The sequence below is a fragment of the Amblyomma mixtum genome, chromosome 4 (assembly GCF_055824585.1).
Source record: "Amblyomma mixtum isolate Tamu chromosome 4, ASM5582458v1, whole genome shotgun sequence".
NCBI lineage: Eukaryota > Metazoa > Arthropoda > Arachnida > Ixodida > Ixodidae > Amblyomma > Amblyomma mixtum.
This window is the reverse complement of record NC_143015.1, coordinates 105,557,748-105,581,615: the sequence shown is the minus strand read 5'-3', so window position 1 is coordinate 105,581,615 and position 23,868 is coordinate 105,557,748. Positions and strand designations below refer to the sequence as shown.

At 43.6% G+C, this 23,868-nt stretch overlaps 1 protein-coding gene across 2 annotated transcripts in view; it reads right to left on the bottom strand.

Moving 5' to 3' along the window:
* Positions 1 to 944: 944 nt before the first annotated feature.
* The window catches only part of LOC149347703 (multiple inositol polyphosphate phosphatase 1-like), a 61,552-nt gene continuing 38,628 nt past the window's right edge, over positions 945 to 23,868 (bottom strand). Inside the window, exons 1-9 of one of the 2 annotated variants that reach the window (XM_089587367.1) lie at positions 22,210 to 22,473; positions 19,899 to 20,100; positions 18,839 to 18,973; positions 16,419 to 16,529; positions 14,873 to 15,007; positions 13,560 to 13,642; positions 10,422 to 10,527; positions 7,054 to 7,258; positions 945 to 4,240 (exon numbers count right to left, since the gene is read on the bottom strand). In XM_089587367.1, coding sequence (XP_089443493.1) covers positions 3,880 to 4,240; positions 7,054 to 7,258; positions 10,422 to 10,527; positions 13,560 to 13,642; positions 14,873 to 15,007; positions 16,419 to 16,529; positions 18,839 to 18,973; positions 19,899 to 20,100; positions 22,210 to 22,359 — 1,488 coding nt within the window. In that variant the 5' untranslated portion in view covers positions 22,360 to 22,473 and the 3' untranslated portion in view covers positions 945 to 3,879. Of the gene's footprint in view, positions 4,241 to 7,053; positions 7,259 to 10,421; positions 10,528 to 13,559; positions 13,643 to 14,872; positions 15,008 to 16,418; positions 16,530 to 18,838; positions 18,974 to 19,898; positions 20,101 to 22,209; positions 22,474 to 23,868 lie in introns of those variants that run through there. The other variant, XM_089587369.1, reaches the window with a different exon arrangement.

Genomic DNA, 23,868 nt, shown 5'->3' with positions numbered 1-23,868 from the left:
GGAAGAAGGCGTAGAGGTCCTTACCTCTCATGGCTGGATTAACCTTGACGTCATGACAATCAGCATCACTCATCGCCATTGGCTGGAGGACTTTTTGTGAGGGGCATTTTCTTCTTCGTGCTCTGGCAGTTCAGTTCATTTGGTGTACCAGCCAATATATATTATATATATATATTTATATATATATGTATATATATATATATATATATAGATTTTTGTGAGAGACTGCCTTGATTGACAGATTGTGACTGTTTCCGTTCGTTCTCTCTTCCCTCTTTAATCCCCTCATTCCCTTCCCCTGTGCAGGGTAGCCAACCGGAATCCTTTCTGGTTAACATCCCTGCCTTTCCCCTCTCTCTGTATCTATCTATATATATAGAAAAACGTAGAAAAACTTTCTCGACTGCTGTTTATAAGTTAAGTAGAAAGAGGAACATCGCTTCATATCGAAACATTTATTAGGTCGACATTTCGGCCCGAAGCTTCGACCTAATAAATGTTTCAATAGGAAGCGATGTTTCTCCTTCTACTTAACTTATATACATATATATATATATATATATATATATGTGCAGAACCTCCTTCTGTATATTATTTTTGTAACCACTTGATACCAAAAATATTATTCTACACCAAAAAGCTTAGTGCCTGTACCGCTTGAAAAGTATAAAGGTGCAGTATGTCTCACTCCAGACGCATGCTTCAACTATGCCATGAGGGAAAGGATTAGGACGCGAGTCGAGGCAGGAAGAGAGAAATGCCGGAATGGAGGGCTCCGGAATAACCGCTCGATATCGCACAGCGCACGGGCTGGCACAAGCGTCTTTCGCATTTCGCCTCGGTCGAAATACAGCCGCCACGGCCGGGATTCGAACCTGTGACCTTGGGCTCGACAGCCGTGCGCCACTACCACAGAGTTTTTACCGAAATAAGGACACACTAGGTAGTGAAAATGAACTTTATTTGTTCCGATTTTGACGTTGTTCTCACACTAAAACCAGCAATAACGATCTTGTCATTCAGTGAAAAAAAAAAAACTGCTCTACAGTAAAGTACCCTGGACTAATACGGATGCGGAGGCCCACTATAAATTACATGCTGACCCACCATTAAGGCACATGCCACCCTGAACGACATCCTAAGTATCCATTCTTTAACAGTGATGACACGTATGGGTAGGCAGTTGGTGCATTTGGAATGACGTCTCATTAAATGGAATTAAGTGATGATTGTGAAAGCACCAAGCTTACAATAAGCAAACAGAACAAAAATCTCGCTCACAGTGTAGCTGACCACAATGTTTATGTTCCTCTGGTTGATCTAATGCCCGGCATCAAAACATTCTTCCTCCAGAAAAAAAAGCCAGTTTGACATTGTTGTGAAGCTATTACACACAGTGACCACAACTCAATGAAACTTGATTTTACACAACCTTCAAATGGACGAAGAAATAGCTTCTGTGCACATAGCCACAATAAGGAACGAATGCATTAAGCAAACGAATAGTCATCGACTCCAAGGCAAGCAGAAGGGGATGTTTTCTTCTTCAATTTTTTAAATCTCTGGTGTTGATTAAAGGGAAATTAAAACCATAATCACTTTATGGCTGAAAATCAATTGATAAGAAAGTAGAACAACAAACAACTGCATTCCGCCAGTATTCTAAGTATTGTAAATTCTCAATTTGATAAAGTAAGTCATAACTGCTACAAAACATATTAACATAGAGGATGGACTGTAGCCTTTACATGTGTGGTACACAAGACACATGCAGACACAGATAGCACTGATTAACAGATTCTAAAAAAACATGCGCCCGTAGTGTGGAATGACATGCAGACAAAAATAACACATCGAACATGTATAGTTAACTTGGCATTTTGCAGAATCCAACAGAACCTCACAGTGAGCCCTCTATGCACATTGATGTGAAAAGATCTTTTTTGTTTCTTCATCTGTTACCAGCCCTTGACTGTCCAGTTCAAGACAGCTCAAGCCACCCTGTAGAGTACATTCAATAGAAGAGCGACATTACAAAAGATGCTGAAGCATGTTGTCATGCTGTTTGCTCTTAATGGCTGCTGGTGAGAAGCATACATAATGCACGCACTGGAAGACTTGAAACAACTTTTGCTAATGTCTATTACTAATGTAATAATCGTGTCAGCAGCTGAGACATGTGTAGACATATTGTGTAAAAAATCTTTGAGGCTTCTCAATCTCCACCAAAGCAAAGAAGTTACAGTAGAACATCGATTGTACAACCTTCAAAGGACTACGCGAGACTGTCGTATAATTGGAAATCTCACACAGTGAATGTATCCATGTAATAAATGCAGATACCCTGGCAGTCTGAAAGAATTACATTTCTTTAACCCATGAATAGTAAAAGCATCCCTGCTTTTGTTCTACTAGAATTGGTGCTGAGACCGCACAGCCAAGGGGTATAATAGTGCCACGTATCATTGTACTAGTGCCCGTTCATTCGCGCTCAAGGCCGCAGGAAAGGGCTGTTATCATTTTTGTTTGTGGCGCGAGAAGCGACCGGACTAATCTCGATTGATCACAGCTATGAAGAGCTGCATCTACGTTTTTCTAGAGTACTGTAGATGGTCTTCAGCTGTTATCTTGAAGTTTCCTTGCTGGCTTTAAATGGAGCGATGCCGCGAGCGGCGGGCATTCGTAGTCCGACGACCGACGAACACGTTTGTTGCCTACGCCGCCGCCGAGTGATTCACTTCTTTTGCGGGTGCAAGTCAGCCCGAATAAAGAGCTTCGTTTCCAAGACTGGTTGGTGTCTTCCTGACCGCTGGACTGCCGTCACTACAACGTGACAATAGAGACTTTTAATGCAGTAGCTCTATAGAGACTACGGCAGGTATGCTCACACTAATCCATTGCAAAATGTGGTTTGTCGCACGAACAGAGGATGCATAATCGAGGTTCTACGGTATACTAATTAGCTGCACTACACTCCACTAGAACCCTTAAAACTGTATGAGCACAGTGCAAAACGAACAGTGAGACCTTCCTCCAGATATTAAAAATTTCATATATTTGCACGCCTCTAGTGTCAGCCCTATCACTACTTCCAGATGAATAATGCCCTTCACTGTGAGCTGCACCAGTGATCAATTAATATAGGCCTCACAGAGAACCAATGACAAGCCAGATTCCTCAGAGCACACCTGCAGTCAAAAGTTTATGGAGCGCAGTATTATTGAAAAAAATATGATTTCACTGCTGCCTTTCCATACAGCCTGGAGCAGATATCTGCAGCCCAATTCTGAGTGTGTAAATTGCACAGCGCACAATAAAGTCTCTCGTAACACGCATAAATAAAAAGACATTAAAGTGCTATGACAATGTTGCATTCTATAAACTTTTGACGGCAAGCATATTTCTGGCTAACTCAATGACGTAGATAGTGAAAAGCATCATGTTTCCAAACATCTCGCTTGACACATTTGCGATCAATTCTGCTGGCTACAAATTCATGTTAAGGCAGCTTTGAAAACAGCTAGGACACAAAGAACACCATTTCATGTTCCACCTGTTTTCGTAATCACAACATGCACCTTCTTATGTTGTCACAGAACGAAAAAATTAAAACATCTTGGACTTATCATACGCTGTATTTTACATAACACAAGTAATGAACAGCCAAAAAATTAAAGCCCGTAATGATGTAAATAAATGCCACATATTTCATACAGATTTCAATGAACAAAACTTTACAATAAGATATATATTATTCACGATAGCTTCCATTACTATAGCAGCCGAAAGATTAGAAGCGGCCTTACTAAAACAGCTGACAGCAGCTAAGGCACAACAGTTTTTACAAGTCTTTGGTGTTTTTCGCCGAGCGAACACAGTTCACACGGAGCAGATCTCGGTGATGTTGCATGACCTCGCATAACCCTTGTACAAGTCCACAAAGGTCGCGAGTGGGCAGTGGTGGCCGCTGCAGCCTGGCAGGAGCTGGGGTCGCTCGTTCAGGAAGGTCACGACCTCGTGCCTCTCGTCCGAGCACTTGTACAGGACAAACGCGAGGTTGGCATTGAACGGACAAAGCAGGCTCGACCGCCACTCCCGGTTTGCTTGGCTGCACAGTCCGTCGGCACGAAGCGGCTCCGCGTCGCGGTTGAGTCCGAGGCGCGCCACGACCTTCTTGAAGCCACCCGCGTGGGAGAAGAAGAGTACCTTGTTTGGGTGGCTCGGATCTTTGGCCATGAGTCTGCAAGAGGGTAGAGGAAAGAAAAAAATTAGCTGTGGTCTGACCAATGGCCATCGCGAGTAGAATTGCAGAAGCAACGGCAGCATCTCAGGGGCCACTTTGACTGTCTAAAGTGCGTAGAGGTGAAAGCGTTTTCCGCACTACTTTGACTGCCTCTGTGGCACTGGTGACGTCGCCACCGGACGACATCACACATAATTAAGTGCTAATTACTAAGTAATGACAAATTACTAATTGATAGCTAATTACTGATCAATGGCTAAATACTAATTAACTGCTAATTAATGACGCTTAAGCTTCGCCGTTAGGAGTGGAACGCGACACCATGTTGTAGCGCTGGCAGGGAGTCCACGGAACCGAACACCAAACCAAACACCACCACCCGTTCCCATGGCACAGTAATTCGCAGTCAGCTCCCTTGACACCTGAATGGCACTGTACAGGAAGGGAGGAAGTCTACAGGAAGGGAGGAAGTCAGAGTGACAGAACAGAGGGAAAGGGGGGCCCTAATTAAAACAATGAAATTGTATTTGAGGAAAGGAAATTCTTGGTGCCCCCCCCCCGTTTGTAGAGGAAGGGAGGAAGTGGGAGTGAAAGAAGGAAGAGGGGCCGTAGTGAAGAAAATGAAAACAGTATCTGAGGAAAGGAAATTAAGCACTCCCTCTCTCACCCTCACACCCAGCCTAGTGTTGCTTCGGCAACAAAAATTCAGAGGGCACTTAAGACTGCTTATGTGCTGTGAAGACTGTGAATACAAAGCATTAGTGGGTCATCGTGTGCATTCGACCTCGATGCAGGTTGTGCACTGAGAAATGAAACGAAGATGCACCTCCGAACGATAATTCCACAAACGCTGAATCCACGAAGGTCTGGGTGAAACACTCGGACACTCGGTTCCAATACCTGTTGCAAGCTAGCCTCCAGCCTGACAATGAGATGTATGCTATACGCAACGAGAAATGTATGACACCAACTGTAACGGTGTACGATGAACAACTGCGTCACAATTTTGCTATATCCAACATTAATGCATTACACCTGGTCACTTACACCTGGTCAAGACTTGCAGTCAAGCTCACCTAGAATTAAATTTATGCAATTTTCACTACAAGAAAGTAATTCTCATTTCCGATCAGCAAACCATATAAAGCAATGTAATCTTCTTTTGGAGCAGTGTTCCACTTCAACAAAGCTTTTATGAAATAATTGTGAAATAAGCAATTTGATTTGCAATTCAAAAAACATATCACGCTGTCAATTCGTTTCTTTCTGCCCATCCAAAGATGTCTACAGATAATTTGACTGAGTTGAGCCTTTCCTCCCTAATGTGCAAAAGGAAACAGCGAAGTGAGCGGGAAGCCATGCCAAGACCAGGAACGGATAAAAAAAAAACGGTGTGGCTCTTTCAAGCATGCACCGCAAAAAAAAGATGCAAAAATTACCCACAAGGAGGGATATTTAATCGCTGATTATGTGTGACAAAGCGATAGCATAGCCACTCCCCCAAAACACCCATGCCATAGACATCTATATTGTGACCCACTCCCACAGACACCCTGACAAGTTTTGGTTGACGGTTCAACTCCCGACCTGTGATTGGTGCAACTTGCGACTAGTAATTCTGTGCTAGATTTCATGCAGATTCGAACAAAATTAGTCCTGCGTCATCATCCTGGCTACGCCCACTGCAGGGCAAAGGCCTCTCCCATGTCTCTCCAATTAACCCTGTCCTTCTTTGCCAGTTGCAGCCCCCCTATCCACAAAAACCGTATCCACCCACCTAACTTTCTGCCGCCCCCTGCTACGCTTGCCTTCTCTTGGAATCCACTCCATTACCCTTACGGACCACCGGTTGTCTTGCCTTCGCATTACATGCCCTGCCCGAGCTCACTTCATCCTCTTGATTTCAGCTAGGATGACATTAACCCGCGTTTGTTCCCTCACCCACTTCCGACCTCTTTAACGTTACACCTATCATTTTCCTTTCCATAGCTCACTGCGTTGTCCTCAACTTAAGCTGAACCCTTTTCGTTAGCCTCCACGTTTCAGTCCTGCACTTGGTGACAATTTCGGGGCCAATAATCTTTGCCCAGAAACCGCCTCAGTGGGCCCCTCCTTATGCTATTGCACAAAATGTTTTTAACTAGCCTCTGTCTCAGTCGTGAAGTGCAAACAGTAAAGGACCTCCAGCTTCAAGGCTCATCTCATCACCTCAAAGCATAATTACAAAATCGAATGACAGCAGATAGCAGATTTCTTGCTGAGGTTATACTGGCTGCTCTGTCCCTCATCTTTTTAGCATAAGCACTACTGTCCGCTTCATCTATTCACTTGGCAATGGAATGTTTTATTTTGGGAGGCAGCTTTTTATATGCTTGAGCAAATTTGGCAGGGGTTGAAGGATAGATCGTCGATATTTGTGAGATAAGGCCTTGATGCAACAAAGCATTGTGAAAATCAAACCTTGGTGCTGACGTCAAAATCGTGAAAGATGACAAGTCTTACTGATTTATGAAAATAAACACTGTTCACGGACAATTCAGTCCAACCTGCTTTTACTGCAGGCTTATTTCACAACAACGCAGTTACCATTTCAGCAAAATTTCTCACGTGTCGCATCAATTTCATGGTATTGGAGTTTGACTGTATGCGTTTAGTGTAAGCAAAACTGTGACTGGTGCTACTAAGCCACTGCACTGAGTGCATACTGCGGTGATGTAAACCTTTGCACTGTTTACACAGCTCTAGGCACACATAAAAAGCTCAACAGTCATTTCAAGGCCTTCTAAGATAGGCTAGAATGAAGGACTCACTCAAGCCGGTCTACAAGTTCCCGGATGATTGGGCACGCCTGGGCGTAGTTGCGCTCGCGGCCGTAGGCATCCTCATAGTAGTCGTCCAAGTCGTCCTTAAACTCAACGGCCTTGAGGTCGTCCTCAGTGAACACTGAGCACCACGGAGATTGGTCGTAGATGGCGTACTCAAACATGCACGACCGCAGCAGCATCTTCAGGTCACCTGCGGGTGATCACAAGTGGTAAATGCTTAGCTGTGACGCATGCTTTACATGAAGAGTTCATCAAGATGCACCGAACTTCACGCTACACGTTAAAATCACTGACTACTTTCAGCCATCATAGCCATATAAAAATACACTGTGAGAACTCCATTCAATTTCTGTTCATAGTAAGCATCGACGCTCTGGCTCTTCCGGGGCCTGCTGACGTTTGTCAGGCAACAAAATGTGTATTTGTTGCTGGGAAAATTGCATTTAAAAATATTCCCACTGGACTCACACTCGCGATGTCTACACCAAAAAGGACTCCGTGATTGCCACTTTCAAGTGAATAGGTGTGGCCTTATCTCTGAGATCTGCGCAAGAATAACGTGTGACTGCACCACAGAACAGAGCGCTTTGATGTTACCGGTTGCAAAACTTCCCATAAGGTCCATGTATCACAAAATGACAGTCTGAGTTGGCTAAATTTGGGTGTTTATGGACTCCTGTGTATAAAAACCCTATAGCCTAAGTGCATTTCCTGCACATAGGTTATGAGAGATGCTGAAGTGGAGGGCTCTGGAATTCCGACCCCCTATGATTCTCTTTTACGTGCACTGACATTGCACAGCACATAGGCATTTTGCATTTCACCTCCATCACAATGTAGCTGCCGTGGCTGGGATAAGTGGTTGAGTTGCTTTTCCCCATATGAAATTCACAAAATATGTCCCGATTTCAAATGCAAAGTTGTTGAAATCACTCTGAAGCATTAAGAAATACATTAACTTGCACAGGGTATAGGTACCACGATCTTCCTACTCGATATAGATAGAGTGAAATATGAAGCAATAACACATTTGTGACCTTGTGAGCGCTATTTTCAGTGCCTCCACACTTTTAAATCATCAGCATGAGCTGGATTAACCATGGCATACACTATCTACAAGCATTATAAGATCATGTGGCTTTTGCATGCGCTGAAGGTTTTCAATAATTCAAAGCCAAAAAGAAAAATTACAGTAGCCAACCAAAAGAACACAGACATCTTGTGATTAATTGAATGCTCTGCCCCTACTTTTTATTGGACTAAAAACAAATTTCACCGCTAGGACGTAACAGTATTTGGGGCAAAGAAAAGAACATTCGCTAACTTTGTCATTGATTAAGAACAAGTTAAACAGTACAACTAGAGAATTTGTCGTTATCCTATCATCATCAGCAGCAGGAGTAATAGCAAGGTCATGTCCACTGGAGGATAGAAGCCTCTCTCAGTAATCTCTATACGACAACTTTCTTTTTTTTTTTTACATGAAGAGAAAGGTACAGGGACTAGTAGTTCCGTCCCTCCATCCATGTTTGTACAGCTCCCACCATCTATGAATTCTTCATGTAACCGCACCCACCCAAAATATTTGTAACCCAACAAAGTGTTTTTATGTGACTTTCTTCTTCCACTCCCCTCTTCAACCCTTCCCTTACAGCCCTGTTCGGGTGGTGTCCACAGAGATATCTGAGACAGTTACTGTGTCATTTCCTTTCCTCAAAAACCAAAGCCATGCGACTTTCTAACATTAAAAATGTGCAGTTATGTTACTCGTAGATATATACCCTAAATAATCACTGTATACACGGTGTTTGAAGAGGAGAATATTAACTGCAAGCGAGGACTGTATATTTTATTGTGCAGAACAAAAAAGCATGTTGGCTCACTGGCTTCTCCTCCACTAGCAAGCAAAGCTCTCGCTAAGTATAGAAATCCCTGTCCTGTGGGAGCAGTAGCCACTCGGTCTAAACAAATTCTTTAGTCCCATCTCCACACCTGACTCTATGTTGTTCTCACTACACTGTGCTTCCCTCAAAGGGACACTGTGGGACAATTTAAGCTGGCCTGTATAAACAGACACGGTGAGAGACATGGAAGAGGCCTTTGCCCTGCGGTGGGTGTAGTCAGGTTGATGATGATGACGTATAGTTAGATCATCGCACTCCAATGCCAAATAGGCTGATATCACTGAAAACTAACTTTTTGTACACTAAAAAACGGCAAGAAATGAAATGCAGGTACCTCTATTACCGGCTGATTTTGCAAGCAAACTGCTCTGTTCGTGGATCCTTCAGGCTAAGGTACATCGCCATTCCAATTGAAAAGGCGCTCACGACGTCCTTTTTGGTCTCGCTGTCATGAATTTGAACAAAAGTGGCAAGATAATTCTTAAACACAAATTTTTCAGCAATAAATGCATCTTTTGCTGTCAGACAAGTCTTAACATACCCAGAAGGTGCCACAGAATCAATTTTTGCTAAGAACAAAAATTGGATGCAGCTGTACTTGGTATCATTTTCAGAACGGCTATGCAGTATTCATTCAGTCAAGTGAGACGACTGGCCACAGTGGCCACGTTTCGATAAAGGCGAAATGGTAAAGGCCCGCGTGTGCTGTGCAATGTCAGTGTACATTAAAGAACTCCTGGTGGCCTAAACTAATCCGGAGTTCTCCGCTATGGTGTCCCTCTTAGTCCACGCGTCCCCACAATATTACGCGGTAGCATAAAGAGCTCGTTCCACTGAAAACCCGGTGTTGACCACCATCCTGCATCAGTTGGAAAAAATCCCAAAAGTTTCAAATGAAAAAAGAAATTAGTCAGCACTGGGATTCGAACCCATGCCCTCAGCATGCCAGTCAGGCATGCAATGCATAGGCCACAAAAGGTTGTTGGTTCAAGTGTGTTGGATGGCCACCTAGTGAATACGTTGTGGTGTGTATGGGATGTGTACTGATGTTATAGTTAACTAAAAAAAGATACAATCAAATATAAATATGTTAATTAGGCATTAGAAATCACGTGGAATGAAAAGGCAGTGATATGGTGCTTCACAGTACTGAAACAAATGATGTGTATGTGTACAAATATGTAATGGCATAGTATGTTGTGTAGTGTAACCTAGATAGTGTTTGGTAGTCAATAACTGTCATCAGTAATCAGTAATGTGATTGGTAACTGTGATTATAATCAGTGACCACGATCGGTAATGTGACTGTGGACTGGTAATCAGTGAGAAATGAGAAAGAAAAGGAATAGAAAGAAAAAAAAAAGCAGAGGAGAGACTATCGCGTCTACCCTTAGGGCGAAGCTTAAGCGTCCTAATTTTTTACAATTTATTTAGCATTTCTTTCCTTACTCTTGGTGATGTTGAAGCCGAGGCGCCAGGTGAGCCTGTCCAATAGCCGCTGCATGTACGGCCCCTTCTCGAACTCCTCCACTGCAGCTGGGTTGCCCTCCTTGTCCTGCAAGCACAACCACCTTGTCTTTCACCCTGTCAGCAAGGGTGCGGGAACTGGTCATGCAGTCATGGCACCATGCTATCACCAGATGGCGTTTCCGATTCGCAGTTCCAATTTTCACCAAGTGCATCTCTTGCTGAAAATTTGCCTCGTTGAGGAACGCGAGGTTGAAATATAGACTGCCGTTCACTCATGTGGATATGATCTAACCGGCACGAAATGAAAAAAATTAGCTGTTAGAGAGCGAAAGCTGTGGTCTATCGGGCAACCAGATGTGCGCTTGGCGTTTGTAATGTTGAGTGCGTTATGGACCACTTCGCTACTCGCTTAATTGGAACACAGCTGTAATTTACATGTTCATAATCAAGTTAATTATGAATGCCTCACTACACAACTCGAAGATACACTTCTAAGACATCTGTGCATTCACCAGACGCACGCCATCTGCTGGACTATTGCCGTACATTACGTGTTGGAATTTTAGTGGGTGCCGCATGATGGTGCTACGACTGCACGCCATGCACGAAGGAAATTCACCGGAAACGTACTTCGCTACTCGCTTAATTGGGATATCTGTAATTTACATGCTCATAATTAAATTATTCATGAACGCCTCAGTACGTAACTTAGAGATACATTTCTTAGACATCTGTGCATTCACTAGACGTGCCTTCATTCACTTCCAAGAGTTGAACAGTTGTGGTGGAGTGGAAATGTCCCCGTCTCGCATGCCGGAGGCCCGGGATCGATTTTCACCTATGATACAATTTTCTTGTTTTTTTTATTAACTGAAGCGGCTTCAAGGTCATATCTGTGCCGTAACATGACCTTCAAGGTTTGTATGCGAGAAATGGAGCATTTTCTCCAAAAAAAGGAGACACCGGGACAACAATGACTTGAATGGGTGTCAGAGAACACCAACATACTCGTTTGAAAAGCATGATCACCATCCTTAGCACAGGTGAAGTTACCATGCTTATCTACGATTCAAAGGCTGCAAGCAGTTTGCACCACTGCCTTTAGTCAACATTGTTACACCTTAAAATAACCGCAAGTGTCTAAAACAAAAGCTTAAGAATGTGTACAGACACCAGCATATTTGCTCGCATTTGTTGGTGCTGATTTGGGAGCTGCATTCATTAATTGGGATAAAATTGACATTGTTGTCTACAAAATTTTCCCAAGTTTTAGCGCCTACTTTGGAGGAGCACCTTATTGTGAAGTGCATTCATTATGCAAGTAAACATGACTTGACGCACGTAAACATGCACAAGTAAACAACCTAACTCAAGTAGCCAATCTAGTCTGTCTCACAGCTTTTGTTCCACTAATTACGCTACAATCTTTTGAGCAGTCATACAACCATCAACAGGTTTTCTGCAGTTCTTAACCGCGTTGCATCTTTTAACTAACCACAAGATGAGCTTCTCTGATTTTATGCTCTGACTGACTGGTGTTTTTGTAAAGGTGTGCGAATAACGAAAATTTCAAACATGAATCAAATACAAATGTGGAGAAAAAAAAAATGGCTTTCAGTGTCGAGCGTGTTCGAGACGAAAAAAATTCCTGAAAAGCATAAATAAGCAAGGATCGTTGTCCTTGTTTTTTTTTTTCAAAATAGCGTATGGTAATATCCATCAAAATTAAAACAAAACAAGGTTTACTCAGCACCACATAAAAAAATTACGCACACAGAAATGCATATTGCTTCAGTAGAGAGCATAACAGTATGCATACTGTAATGTGGTCATGCAAAATGAGTGAAGAAACAAAATCAATGAATCAAGAAATGACTACATGGCAACTAAAATAAAGTAACATGATGGGTAGCAAAATCTCATTAATTCGAACTTAAAGGGGCCTACAAAAAGCCCAAATTACCAGAAGGTTATAAGGTCCCCACGATAAAGAAAATGCAACACTAATTCAGTAAAGCCTTGTGAACAGGCTTCATTGTACAAATAGCGAATGGCTCGTGATGAGCACGCACTTTCGGCATGCTCAAAGAACAATGCGAGTGCAAGCAAAGGAAATGTATATGCATGCCTGAACATATTGCATCTCAAAAATGAAATCACCAATGATGTGCCAATAAGCGCCTGAAAACAGTGAAAGCAGTGTATAACTGGGCTTGGCTAGCTGGTATATGCGCAATATCCATTGTCGCTGTGAACTGGCAACGAACAACACGGCCCGGCTAACCAGCCTAACGACCACGGCCCTGCTATCGGCGTCACGCCTACCATTGTCGGCATGCCAGAGATGCATGGGTACAGTGCATCTTGTAATATGCAGGATATTACACCAATGTTTGCGCTGCTGGTGACATTTCAATTCGGCAAGTCTCCCGTGTACTGTGCAATGTCGGTGCACGCTAGTGAACCTGAGCTGGTCGTTAATGAACTCAAACTGGGCTGCCTCCCACAACAAGCCTCGCAACAGATCAAAAAAACAAACAGCACTTTGGCGTTTTGTCTGTTCAAAGCAGGTGGTGAGCTATCTTGCGGAACTTCGCATGACGCCCCCCAGTGGCTGATGACGTAAGCAACAAAGTGCGACTAGCCCATGTGATAACACAGAAAGAAGTGAAGGTAACACTTCTGTATTGTTTCCCCAGCATTTTGAACTCAATCTTCGAACAGCACGCCCAAATACTATTATATTTGGCATAGCCTGATTTTCAAAGTCCGCGGGATTCGACCATTGCTGAATGATCAGATATTTTTGAATATGCATTTCCCAAATCGAATATAAACTGACCAATGAACACATTCAATTCATACTCGAAATGCTGAAAATTCGCACATCCCTAGTTTTTGTTGCAGACGCAACCTACTGCCACACACAGCATACATCTTGCCCTACAGCAGCAACTGCAGCGCTTCACAGTGCTTCTTAACAATACGCGTGGCAATGAGTGCATTACACAAATCATGGATTAGACTAGCGCTCCATTTGATGTCTAATTCAGGAAAACAGCTGCGATCAATCCCAAGGAACTACAATGGGTGCACAGCAAGCAAGCCGTGGGTCACCTTGATGAGCTTGTTGCATTCTTTGTGAAACTGCAGCAGGTCATCTTGAGGACTGAGGAAGTTCCTCGCCACCTCAAAGTATTCTGCAAAGCGATGAAAAGCAATGTTTGAGGGTGCAAGCTAGTCTTAGAAACAACTTCTAATATGTACTAATATGTTATGGCAGTTTTTTTGTAGGGAGCTTTTAGGAGATTCCGCTCCAGGCAACTCGCTGACAAGCCTGTCATTGGTTTATCTCGACATCAAAAAATGCAATAAAGGTGAAAGTATAACCATGGCCATTATAAAAATTGAGTTGCAGTGTTTTGAGGTTGCCACTTCAGAAAAAGGAAGAAAAGTTTGCACTGTACCCCTGTTTCTGCAGTGACAAATTCAAAACCCCACAACTCGTGTTGTACGATAGGCAGGATGATAGATTTACCCTCGCTGCATTCAGTGAGGTCACAGAAAAGTGATGCCATGCCTTTTAGCAAGTTCCCCGCAAAAAGCTCTATGAAAAGCTGTGAGCAAAAAGTTACATAACATATTACATAAGTGCACAAGCACAAGTTTGACATGAAATAGCATACAGTAGCCGACCGATTTTTCGGACTTCAGTAATTCAAACTTGTGCGATATTTCAGAATTCACTGAAGAACCATCGCACACCTCATAGGAACGTGTATATTTGCACAACCGATATTTCGGACTTTGTGGAGTGTAAATGTTCGTATTTTTGGACTAAAATAGACGGCAACAATACTGCGGAGGTATTTTTTTAACTGAAAGTTTGTTATTTTGGCCTAACATAGACGCGAGCGGGCATTGCTGTCACAACCAACCCATTCCCTGCCATAGCGAAAGGTGCCATATTAGATTTAAACAGAATCGACGGGTGCAATTGGACAGGCTTAGATAGGCTTGGCTATTTGTTCTCCATCGTTGCCATTCGAGATAATGGGATGCTCTCTGTTGGCATCAAGATAGCCTACAAAGAGCACGTGATGGCGGAACATGGGGAGTGGCGATTTTCGCGATTCCGAAAGCCGGTTTTTCGCAGAGAAGTTATTTTTTTTTTTAAGTTCATGGATTTTTCGGACTGTTCGATTATTCGGACAATTTTTCGGGTCCGACTCTATTTGGAATCAGCACACAAGAACACCTGTTTCCTAAAAATTTCATATAGTAGTGACTATGATACTAAAAAAATTTTTTTTAAAGACCAGCTTCCCCCCTTAAGTAATGTGGTAGTAAATTATAAGGGGACTGGTCGCTGCACAGAGCACACAAGTGAATGCTGAGTGTACAGAAATAAGCAGCAACACAAGACCTACCCTGCCGGGTGAGAAGACCCCTGAGAAAGGCCTCGGCAGTTTCCTGCGTGCGCACACGACTTGTGAAGCCCACAACGTAGTCGTCCGCCTTGAATGTGCGGAAGAGGTCCGGGAACCGAGTCCGGAAGCGCTTGGCTGAAAACAAGAAACGCTACGCTTCAGAACACAACTTATGAACCTCGCATGGACATAATGAAATTTGCATAATTCGCTGCCATATCCAAAGGTAGTCGATGACACAAGCTACTGATCACAAATGAAATGCATTTGTATCCAACTAAGCATTAGCACTGTTTTGTCGTCCGTAACTGTTTTAGTGAGAACAATGGAGAAACAGAAAGTAAAAAGATTTCAGCTGAATGAGCTTGTACATTGACACAAATAATTTTCAACTCGAGATTCTAACGACCGCAGGTTTTTGTACTATTGGGACTGTGTTTGAATTGTCTTGCTAGCACTTTATTTAGTGCCAAGAGCACCACTACGTGTGACACATGTGGCAGTTGATGGGAACAAATGCTTTAGCCTTGTGATCAGTACTTGTTTGGTTTGGCAAACATTGCAAGTAGTGGTTGGCGAGAATGTTTGTCAATCAATGGCTATAAAGAAGCTCCGTAGTGTCTTTCATCTAAATGGCATTTCTTTGTTGTGCTTTCTCTTTCCTCTCAGCACTCCTACAGTGATGACAGATAAACGGGGCGCCTGCTGGAGCAGTACACATAATACATCAAGAGCGCAATCCATCATGTGTCGCCACGCAACATCTTCACCATGGATGTTACCCATGAGGCAAATGAGCTCTCCCAAGTGGGGACCAGCTGATGCTGTCCTTCTTCGTCACATGACAAAAGCCATTATAATGCAGCACGAGATATAAGATATGACAAACATTTGCAAGAAACACAAGAATAGAATTTTCAGAGAACTTTCTTAGCTCACCCTTAAACACCATATGTGCACTACATAAGAGGAGCAAACATGAAAATTGGAAACCGCAAATGCAATTGAGAGGGGCAATGAGGACGAACTGAAGATGGTGCCTGTTGATAGATTACTGCATTGCTATCAAATGATAAAAAGGTTACTTTATCGAAGCTCATTGGAAAAGGAGCTTCTATAAGCTATAAGCCATTTTCAGAGGCAAACTGCAGTGAATTCAGAAAGTTTTTCTTGCACAGATCCCTGAGGCTATGCTACACCTTCATACACTTCCAGATGTTGATCTCGGAGTCCTTTAGGTCTTTCCATCATAAGGCCAAATCAGGTGGCAAGAAAAGAAAAAAAAAGTGCCATCTGTAAACCTAATTTTATCAGCAATAAGACAGTCTTTTCTTTTCTTTTTTTTGGCAGAAACATATCAACACACCCAGAAACAGCCGGAGAATAAATTTTTCCTTAAAACAAAACTATGATACCCTAACACTCTGCTCAGCTACTTCTAACCAGCTGTCTTTTGCTGGTCACAGATGATCAATCAAACTGGAATTCTAAGGTACTTAGCTCCGGACTAATTCATGATTCACAAATGAGTGACAAGTCTGCTCACCCTGATCAGATGAGATTTCCTCCCCGGAGGCTGTCACGTGGTTGTCGTCCTCTGGCCTGAATCGCAGCGTCCAATTGGACAGTGCCTCAATGTCCTCCTTGCACAGGTGAACTAGGAGAAAGGGAATAAATTAATCAAGGCTCTCTTCACAGTGTTATGAGAAACGCCTTCCACCTGAAACAACTCTCAAGCTGCTGTATAAACTGATAAGCTCACTCGGTATACCCCTGTCACACAAGCAAATTTAATGCCATTCAAATTGAATGCCATGACCATCTAATGTCATTAATTGGTTGCTACACAGGCATATTTAAAGTCAACAGGTTCGAATGACATTCACCAATGAATAAGTTTGGGGAACTCATTTGCATTCGATCTCAAACCAAATGTATACTCTAGACACCAGACACAAAGCAGAAATAAGAACAGGGAAAAGAATAATGCACACATTGCCAAAGTCAAAAGTTTAATTTATTGACTTCTGCTAACAAAAAATTCTAATTTTGGTGTGAAACTGCTCACGCTGGGGTTTGTCGTGGATAGCTATTACTCTCAGTCTCAGCAGTGGCCAACAGCAGTGACCAAGCGTGAAGCTTGGCCCTGCCCATGACCGTTGATCATTCTGGGTTCTGTGTTTCTTGTTGGTTGGCGTTCCACGTATGTGAAGCTCGCAAGTACTTAAAGCTGTAACTGAAAGCTTCACCTTTGTGAAGTCAATTCAATGCTCTGTGCATCTCCACACTGCATCTTGTCAGTCATATTGTTTGTTTACATTTATCTGATTTGTAACTGACTTTATACTTGGCTTGGCTTTTGATGGCTAAAGAGCGGCAGCATGGCCGGGAATAATATTGGAAGCCTATAATATTGCGCAGAAATGTTTGCACCCACTTTAAAAAACAACATCAAACATCTTTCATGTGCACTGATGTCCCTTAATTGCAGTAATTTTTCCTGTGATTGTCACTGCTACGACTTGCGAATGACATCACTTTTTACTGTGCAGCACTGAAAGAGACTGAATGACATTCGATTTGAATTACAATAAATCTTCCAGTGTGACAGCGTATAAAAATCTAAGGCTTAATACCAACTGTGGTGGCCATATTTCGATTAAGGCGAAATGCAGAAGCTCTTGTGCACTGAGACTTCAGTGCACATAAAAAGCATTACATAATGGAAAATAATCCATGACGCTCCAACACAGCATATTTTACAGCATTGGCTGTAGCTAGTGATGTAAAAATGCACTGCAGAGAAAATAACCACTCCAAATATCTTACCAAGAGCACAATACTGAAATCCCCTAGTATGTCACAGGTGAGAATATATGAAAGTCAATACATCGTCAATGTACATAAAAAGATCTGAATTTGGCTACCTTGTTGAACCTAATTCACACTACAACAAATTTATCCCTCATACCTTGTGTTCACAAAATTTGTCAGCAATGACTAATTGCCTCCATTTTTTGTAATAATAAGGGAAATGGCAAAGAAGTGAAATTATATGTAAAGTGAACACCTTAACATCTGTCCAGTAACTGTGGCACTTTGTCAACATACTTTGCCTGATGCTCAAGCTGGAACCACCTTACTGGCTTGGAAAGCTATATCAAGTTGCGGTGTTGCGCATGTTCCAGAGCGACATAATACAGCCTATTGCATCTGCCTACCAAACAGTCATTACTTCAATGAAAGCTGCGTTGGGAAACACAGATGGAAGAATGATGACGATTTCTAATGACATGATGATGATTAGTTTAAATGGAGAGGTGGCAGCATCGGCCAAAGAGCGCCATGACACAAGATGTATTTTTTTTTTGTCTACACAAGGCTCATTTTCCAAGCACTTCACCCAAGAGAAGCAGAGTACTAGGCCACGGGGAAAACTTGTACCCGTTGTGTCATCAGTTATTGCTACCCGGCGACATTGGGGTTTGAATACTGCACGTCCACATATGAGGCAGATGCTGCAATGACCAAGCCACCGCTGTGGTGATTTCTAATGGCACAAGGGCCTCTTGGCCAGACAGTGGCTTTTATTCTACATGAGGTGGGATCAGAGAGCCTATTTTGCAAGCATTCCGCTCCAGAGAAAGCCGACCACCATGCCGGGGGAATAGCTTGTACCCGCTAGAAAACCAGTTGGCACCCAGATCCATTGGGTATTGAACCCTGCACCTCCCGCTACGAGGGGCGGACGTTCAAACCTACTGGCCACTGTTTCGATCGGATAGGAAGAAGGACCACACACAGTGCTGCTTTCAGTGATCCATAACTAACTCACCCAACAAGCTACTCTGAGTAATCAGCCTAACCGTGTTCACTGCATGACAAAGGCATTTCCGAGTGACATCCTTCGAGTCAGACTATAAACAGTTACATGTCAATCTGAAGTGTCTACGGGCTCCAGTTCACCTTTGCCATCCTTTGCAGCATCCAAGAGGGCACGCTGCAGTCGGGGCATGGCTTCCACCATCTTGATGATGTCATCTCTGTCAGGGTAGCGTGTGGTGTGGCGGTTGTAGAGGAACAGGCCTTGTGGGGTGCACCCTGGCCACAGGAGACGGCACCAATTCAGTGAAGCAGTATATATCCTATAACACGCAGTGTTTCGCACAACACTTCACCGAGAATGAATTTCATGTTTTAATGGGTTCCACAGGTTTGTCTGCCACACAAAAAACTTGACTACAGGTTGTATTCAGTTGTCAGCGGTCAACATTATTTTGAACCCTGGTAACTGGAGAAATACATTATCTGAAAATACCATCAAAGAGTATTTAATTTGCAATGAGACAGACCAGCATCAGTGAATGCAGAACAATAGTGAAGGAAAAGGGACACCTCCGATCAGGAGCGAATTGTGAAAGGATTCAGCCTAGACCCATCATGGTAGTACTATACCTATGTGCCTTCCAAACAATAAATTTGACGATAACACCTGAAAGGTTTGAAACGTTGCTTCTTCATCAGGCTAACTTCTGTTTATAACAATGGCAGCATGCACTGAAGCTACTGTATGCACCTACCACTTGTTTCCTGCTTCTTTCTTTCTTTTTTTTTTACATTCAAGCACAGTAGCATGTCATGAGTTCATATTTTCCAAAGCACTAAGCACAGAAACAATTACTTATAGATTATTTACAAATCACATTTGGGGAAACAGCAAGAGCTGACTAACAACTTTTGCTGCTAATGCACAATGGTTTTTTTTTGTGCTGTTTATAGCTAATCAATCCGCAGACCTGAGTAAATGGGAATAAAGGCAAATTACAAAATCGTTTGAATTCTGCAAGGCTATTAGACTGGCATGCTCAGCATTACATTGTTTGCTGGAACTTTACTGCTTGCAGCAGGTAGAGTTCAAACAATCAAACAACAGCCCATCAGCCAGCATCTCATAATGTAAGATTACACAAGGAATCCCTTTAGCAAGTTTTAGTCTGACTACCTGAATATTTCACAGTCGACTCACCCGGCACAACATATTCGCGTTGCGCGTCCAAGTCGTACATCTTCGCCAGGACTCTGTAGTCGGTCTTGGTGCCGTAAAGGCGGTAGGCATCCTTGCTACCATGGTAGCAGGTCTCCTCACGCGAGTCGGGGTAGCAGGCAGGAGCATTCGTACGCAGCAGCAGGTACAGGACGACTCCGATGATCACTAACACCGCCAGCAGCTGTAAGGAGTCAACAAAACCCGTTTCCTTCAACTACAGCACGGTGTAAGAAATATTTCTTACACCGTGATCTACAGCATAACGTGCCATTCAGTATGTGCGTCAGGACCAAGCAGTGAAGACCACGGCTCGAGCTCACCAATTCACATCACCGATGCGTTCGTGAGTTCGCCTATGGTTAATGAAACCAGCGTTTCTGATGCCCCGACAGCAGCCTCTAACAACAGTGGTGACGACTCTCTGTGGCGGACAAAGCTGTAGTACCACTCCGTGCAGATTTAAAGGGGCCCAGAAACACAATCTTAGTTAACTGTTTTGCCTGTTGACTGCATACAGTGAGTTATAATGGTGCTAATAGCGTCGGTAATACCGCGTACATTTCGTTTTTTAATATTTTAATGTCCTCCCAAAAACAACTTCATGGCTCTGATGGTGTCGCCACTCAGTGGCGGGTTTTTAGAAGCGGATATGACATCACCTGGCGCGAGCTTGATGATCGGACAAACAGTAAATATACTGCAAATTGTGTGAATAAATAGAGACACATTTTGTCACCTGTCTGCGTTTTATATTAGATCAACAAAAACAATTTGTTTGTCTTAGATAAAAGCCCTGCAAAGCAAGTAAAATAAAAATACACCACCAGGGGCGCTCTGGCATGGAAACAACGCTGCCAGTCTCAGCAAGAACGAGTTAGAGAGCAGGCAACCATGGAGTACAAACTTCCGCGACGTGCTTTGGCTGGCTGTTTTGATTGGTTGCGCCAGGTGCCGTCATTGGGAGAGCGAAATAGGAGTGGGAAGCCCCGCCAAAATCGAGTTGAGGGCAACGTTTTGTTTGCTTGTATTTTGAAATTTCTTCACTGAATAACTCCCGTTCCTGTGCATCGATTCCTGTAATTCTTTTTAAGTCAGCATCTATGTTACATAAAGAACCCACCTGAAGTATAGCCGGTATTCCCCCAGGCAGTGTTTCGCAGCCCCTTTAAGGCCTCCTCAAGCTGAACGTTTTCGATTTTGTTTGGTTTATTGGGTTTAACGTCCCAAAGCAACTCAGGCTGTGAGGGACGCCGTAGTGAAGGACTCCGGAAATTTCGACCACCTGGGGTTCTTTAACGTGCACTGACATCGCACAGTACACGGGCCTCTAGAATTTCACCTCCATCGAAATTCAGTTGCCACTTCACGTATGCTCCATAACACTCCACTGCCAATCAATTGATAGCTTAAAAAATATGTTACTTCCTAATGCGAAATTTGAGCGCAGCAAATAAGCTGTTTCACCTTTTCGATAGTGAGTCAACCCCAGCTGCGGAGTTGGTTTCAGGGACAACGCCGCCGATGCCGACACAAACAATATGATACCCTCGCTTCCGCAGCGCTAAGAACCAGGTCTAGCCGTGGGAAGATGGTCACGTATTCGTCGACGTGCCGGGGCCTACGTGAAATAACCGGCGCGTCGGCAACTGAAGAGCACCCTATCCGCCACACAAGAACAGGGGGGGGGGGGGGGGGACCCTTTCCTTCTCTTTCTGCATGGCGGCGACGGTGTTCTATGCAGTCACGTTATCTTGACTCTCTAGCGGCGTCAGCGGCATCCAGCGGTATCAGTCGGTCGCTGCTAGCGCTGGGGGGATGAAAGGGGGGCGGAGCTGGTTACGAGGCCGACGACAACGCCGACGACGACGCGAAACCCAGGAACGGACGCCAAAGAGCTGCGCTCTAATATATAAACTAAGTCTATGCGCTTCACTAATAACAAAAGACCGAGAGGATTCGTTACTAAACCAGTTAGGTTAACCAAGTGTGCCTTTGTGTCACAGGTGTGCTTCTTAGTAAAGTTCTTCCTTCATGCTGTATTGGCATAAAAGTTGTCTCGTACTACGTGCGTGCAGTGGTTGCTTTAGATGTCCCCCCATCACAGTTTTGCAGTGATCTTTGTTCGTACGTCACCGGCGGTTAGGTGAGCAATCAAAATCGTTTACGCTAGAGGCAGCTCCAAGTCCGCGCGGCAGAGCATCGGCATTCGTTGCCCAACTGCCTGGTGACGTCAGATGATGAGTGAGTGTACTCGCAAAATATACGCAACACACGCAAGGCAGCGACCAACCTGCAGCTCGAAAGATGGACAACCGCAGGTTCGACTCCGAAGTTCAGCTCCGATGAGCGCCTCGCCGGCATCTCGTTCGCCATCCTGTCCTTCATCACGGCCGAGGTAGCCATTTCGTAAGTCACCATTTATGCGTTTCCGAAGTTGCATTTGATAACCAAACGCCGATCACGTGCAATGTCACGCTACTGCAGCCAGGATGCAGCCAGGCGAAAACAAAAGCGGCTGTAGCAGCCGCGCGATACGACATTTGACACTTCGACATCTACGGCCAGTCTTGGCTAGACTTGGCTCATTTAACGCGGCTTTTGCTAAGTTTGATTTTCTGGTTCGGTTTCGATTGTCGTTTCACATTAAAGCGCTAGATAGATTGAGAGTGACCAAGAACAGAAATTAGCGGAACTCCTTCAAGATCATTTATTGACAAACTTTGCCCATAAAATGAGCCGAAGCATGGTCAGATTGCGCAATATTTAATTGGCCCATCGTTGGCTAGAAACCACGAACAATAGCCACAGACGATAGCAGATGAGCTTGCGGATGAGCATGGCGCGTGCTTCGAATGAAAATACGGGCGGTAGAAGGACACGGTGGCTGCAATGGGTACAGTACTCGATAATTCCAGAGCACTATACCAACCATATAATGGGTGTGCAAGGTAAGTACTTACGCCGTCGTATTCTTCCCGAAGGGTGTACTTCAGTCGGTAGTACAAAGCGGTGATTTTGTTGGGGTTTGTGAAGCTGGGATTCGTGTATATAATCATGGCCGAAATGGAAGAAAGCCGGCGAATGCGAGAAGAATAAAAATCTGGCCTCAATGTAAACAATTGCGCGTGGTCGTATTCTAGGGTGCTGATGATGATAGAGATATTCTTTTCTGCGCTTCCTGCCGTTGTGTTGCAGTATTATTGGTTAATGTTTTCGGTGTTCTTTTTTCTTAAGCTCGAGTTACTTGCCATAGATCCTATGATAACTTTCGTTTTAACTATTAACTACTTATTTCCTATCTGTACCAGCTAGTTGTTCTAAAACAACTGCACAACTATTTACATTTCTTTGTTTCCGTAAGGGCATCCATAATTAGGGGTAACATGACTAAACAAACTCACAGGTGCTAACAAATTAATAAATAAAGATTGACTAACTCAAGCCAAACTTCACATAGGTGACAGAGGATGTAAGGAATTATGAAGAAAATTTACGCCCGCAAATTTCTCAAAACCGCTGACAACATAATAAAGTGAACATGGCAATAAATAAAAATTGGTTTCGAGGAAAGAAATGGCGCAGTAACTGTCTCACTTCTTGGTGGGCACGTCACCGTACTGCGAGGGAAAGGGATGAGGAGGGAGTGAAAAAGAGAGGAGAGAAAGAGGCGCCGTAGTGGAGGGCTCCGGGTTAATTTGGACAACCAGGTGTTTTTTAACGTGTATACTGACATTGCGCAGCACATTGGCGCGTTTCAAGTTTGGCCCCCATCGAAACGCATTCGCCACGGTCATGCCTGAACCCGTGTCCTCGGGCTCAACAACAAGTCGACGCCATTGATTGAACGGCCTTCTTCGAGGGGAATCTGCTGCTTCTATCTTGAGTTGTACGCGACTGACTCACATAACCCAGAAAACTCTTTCCACGTAAAAAAGTTCTGCATTCAAGA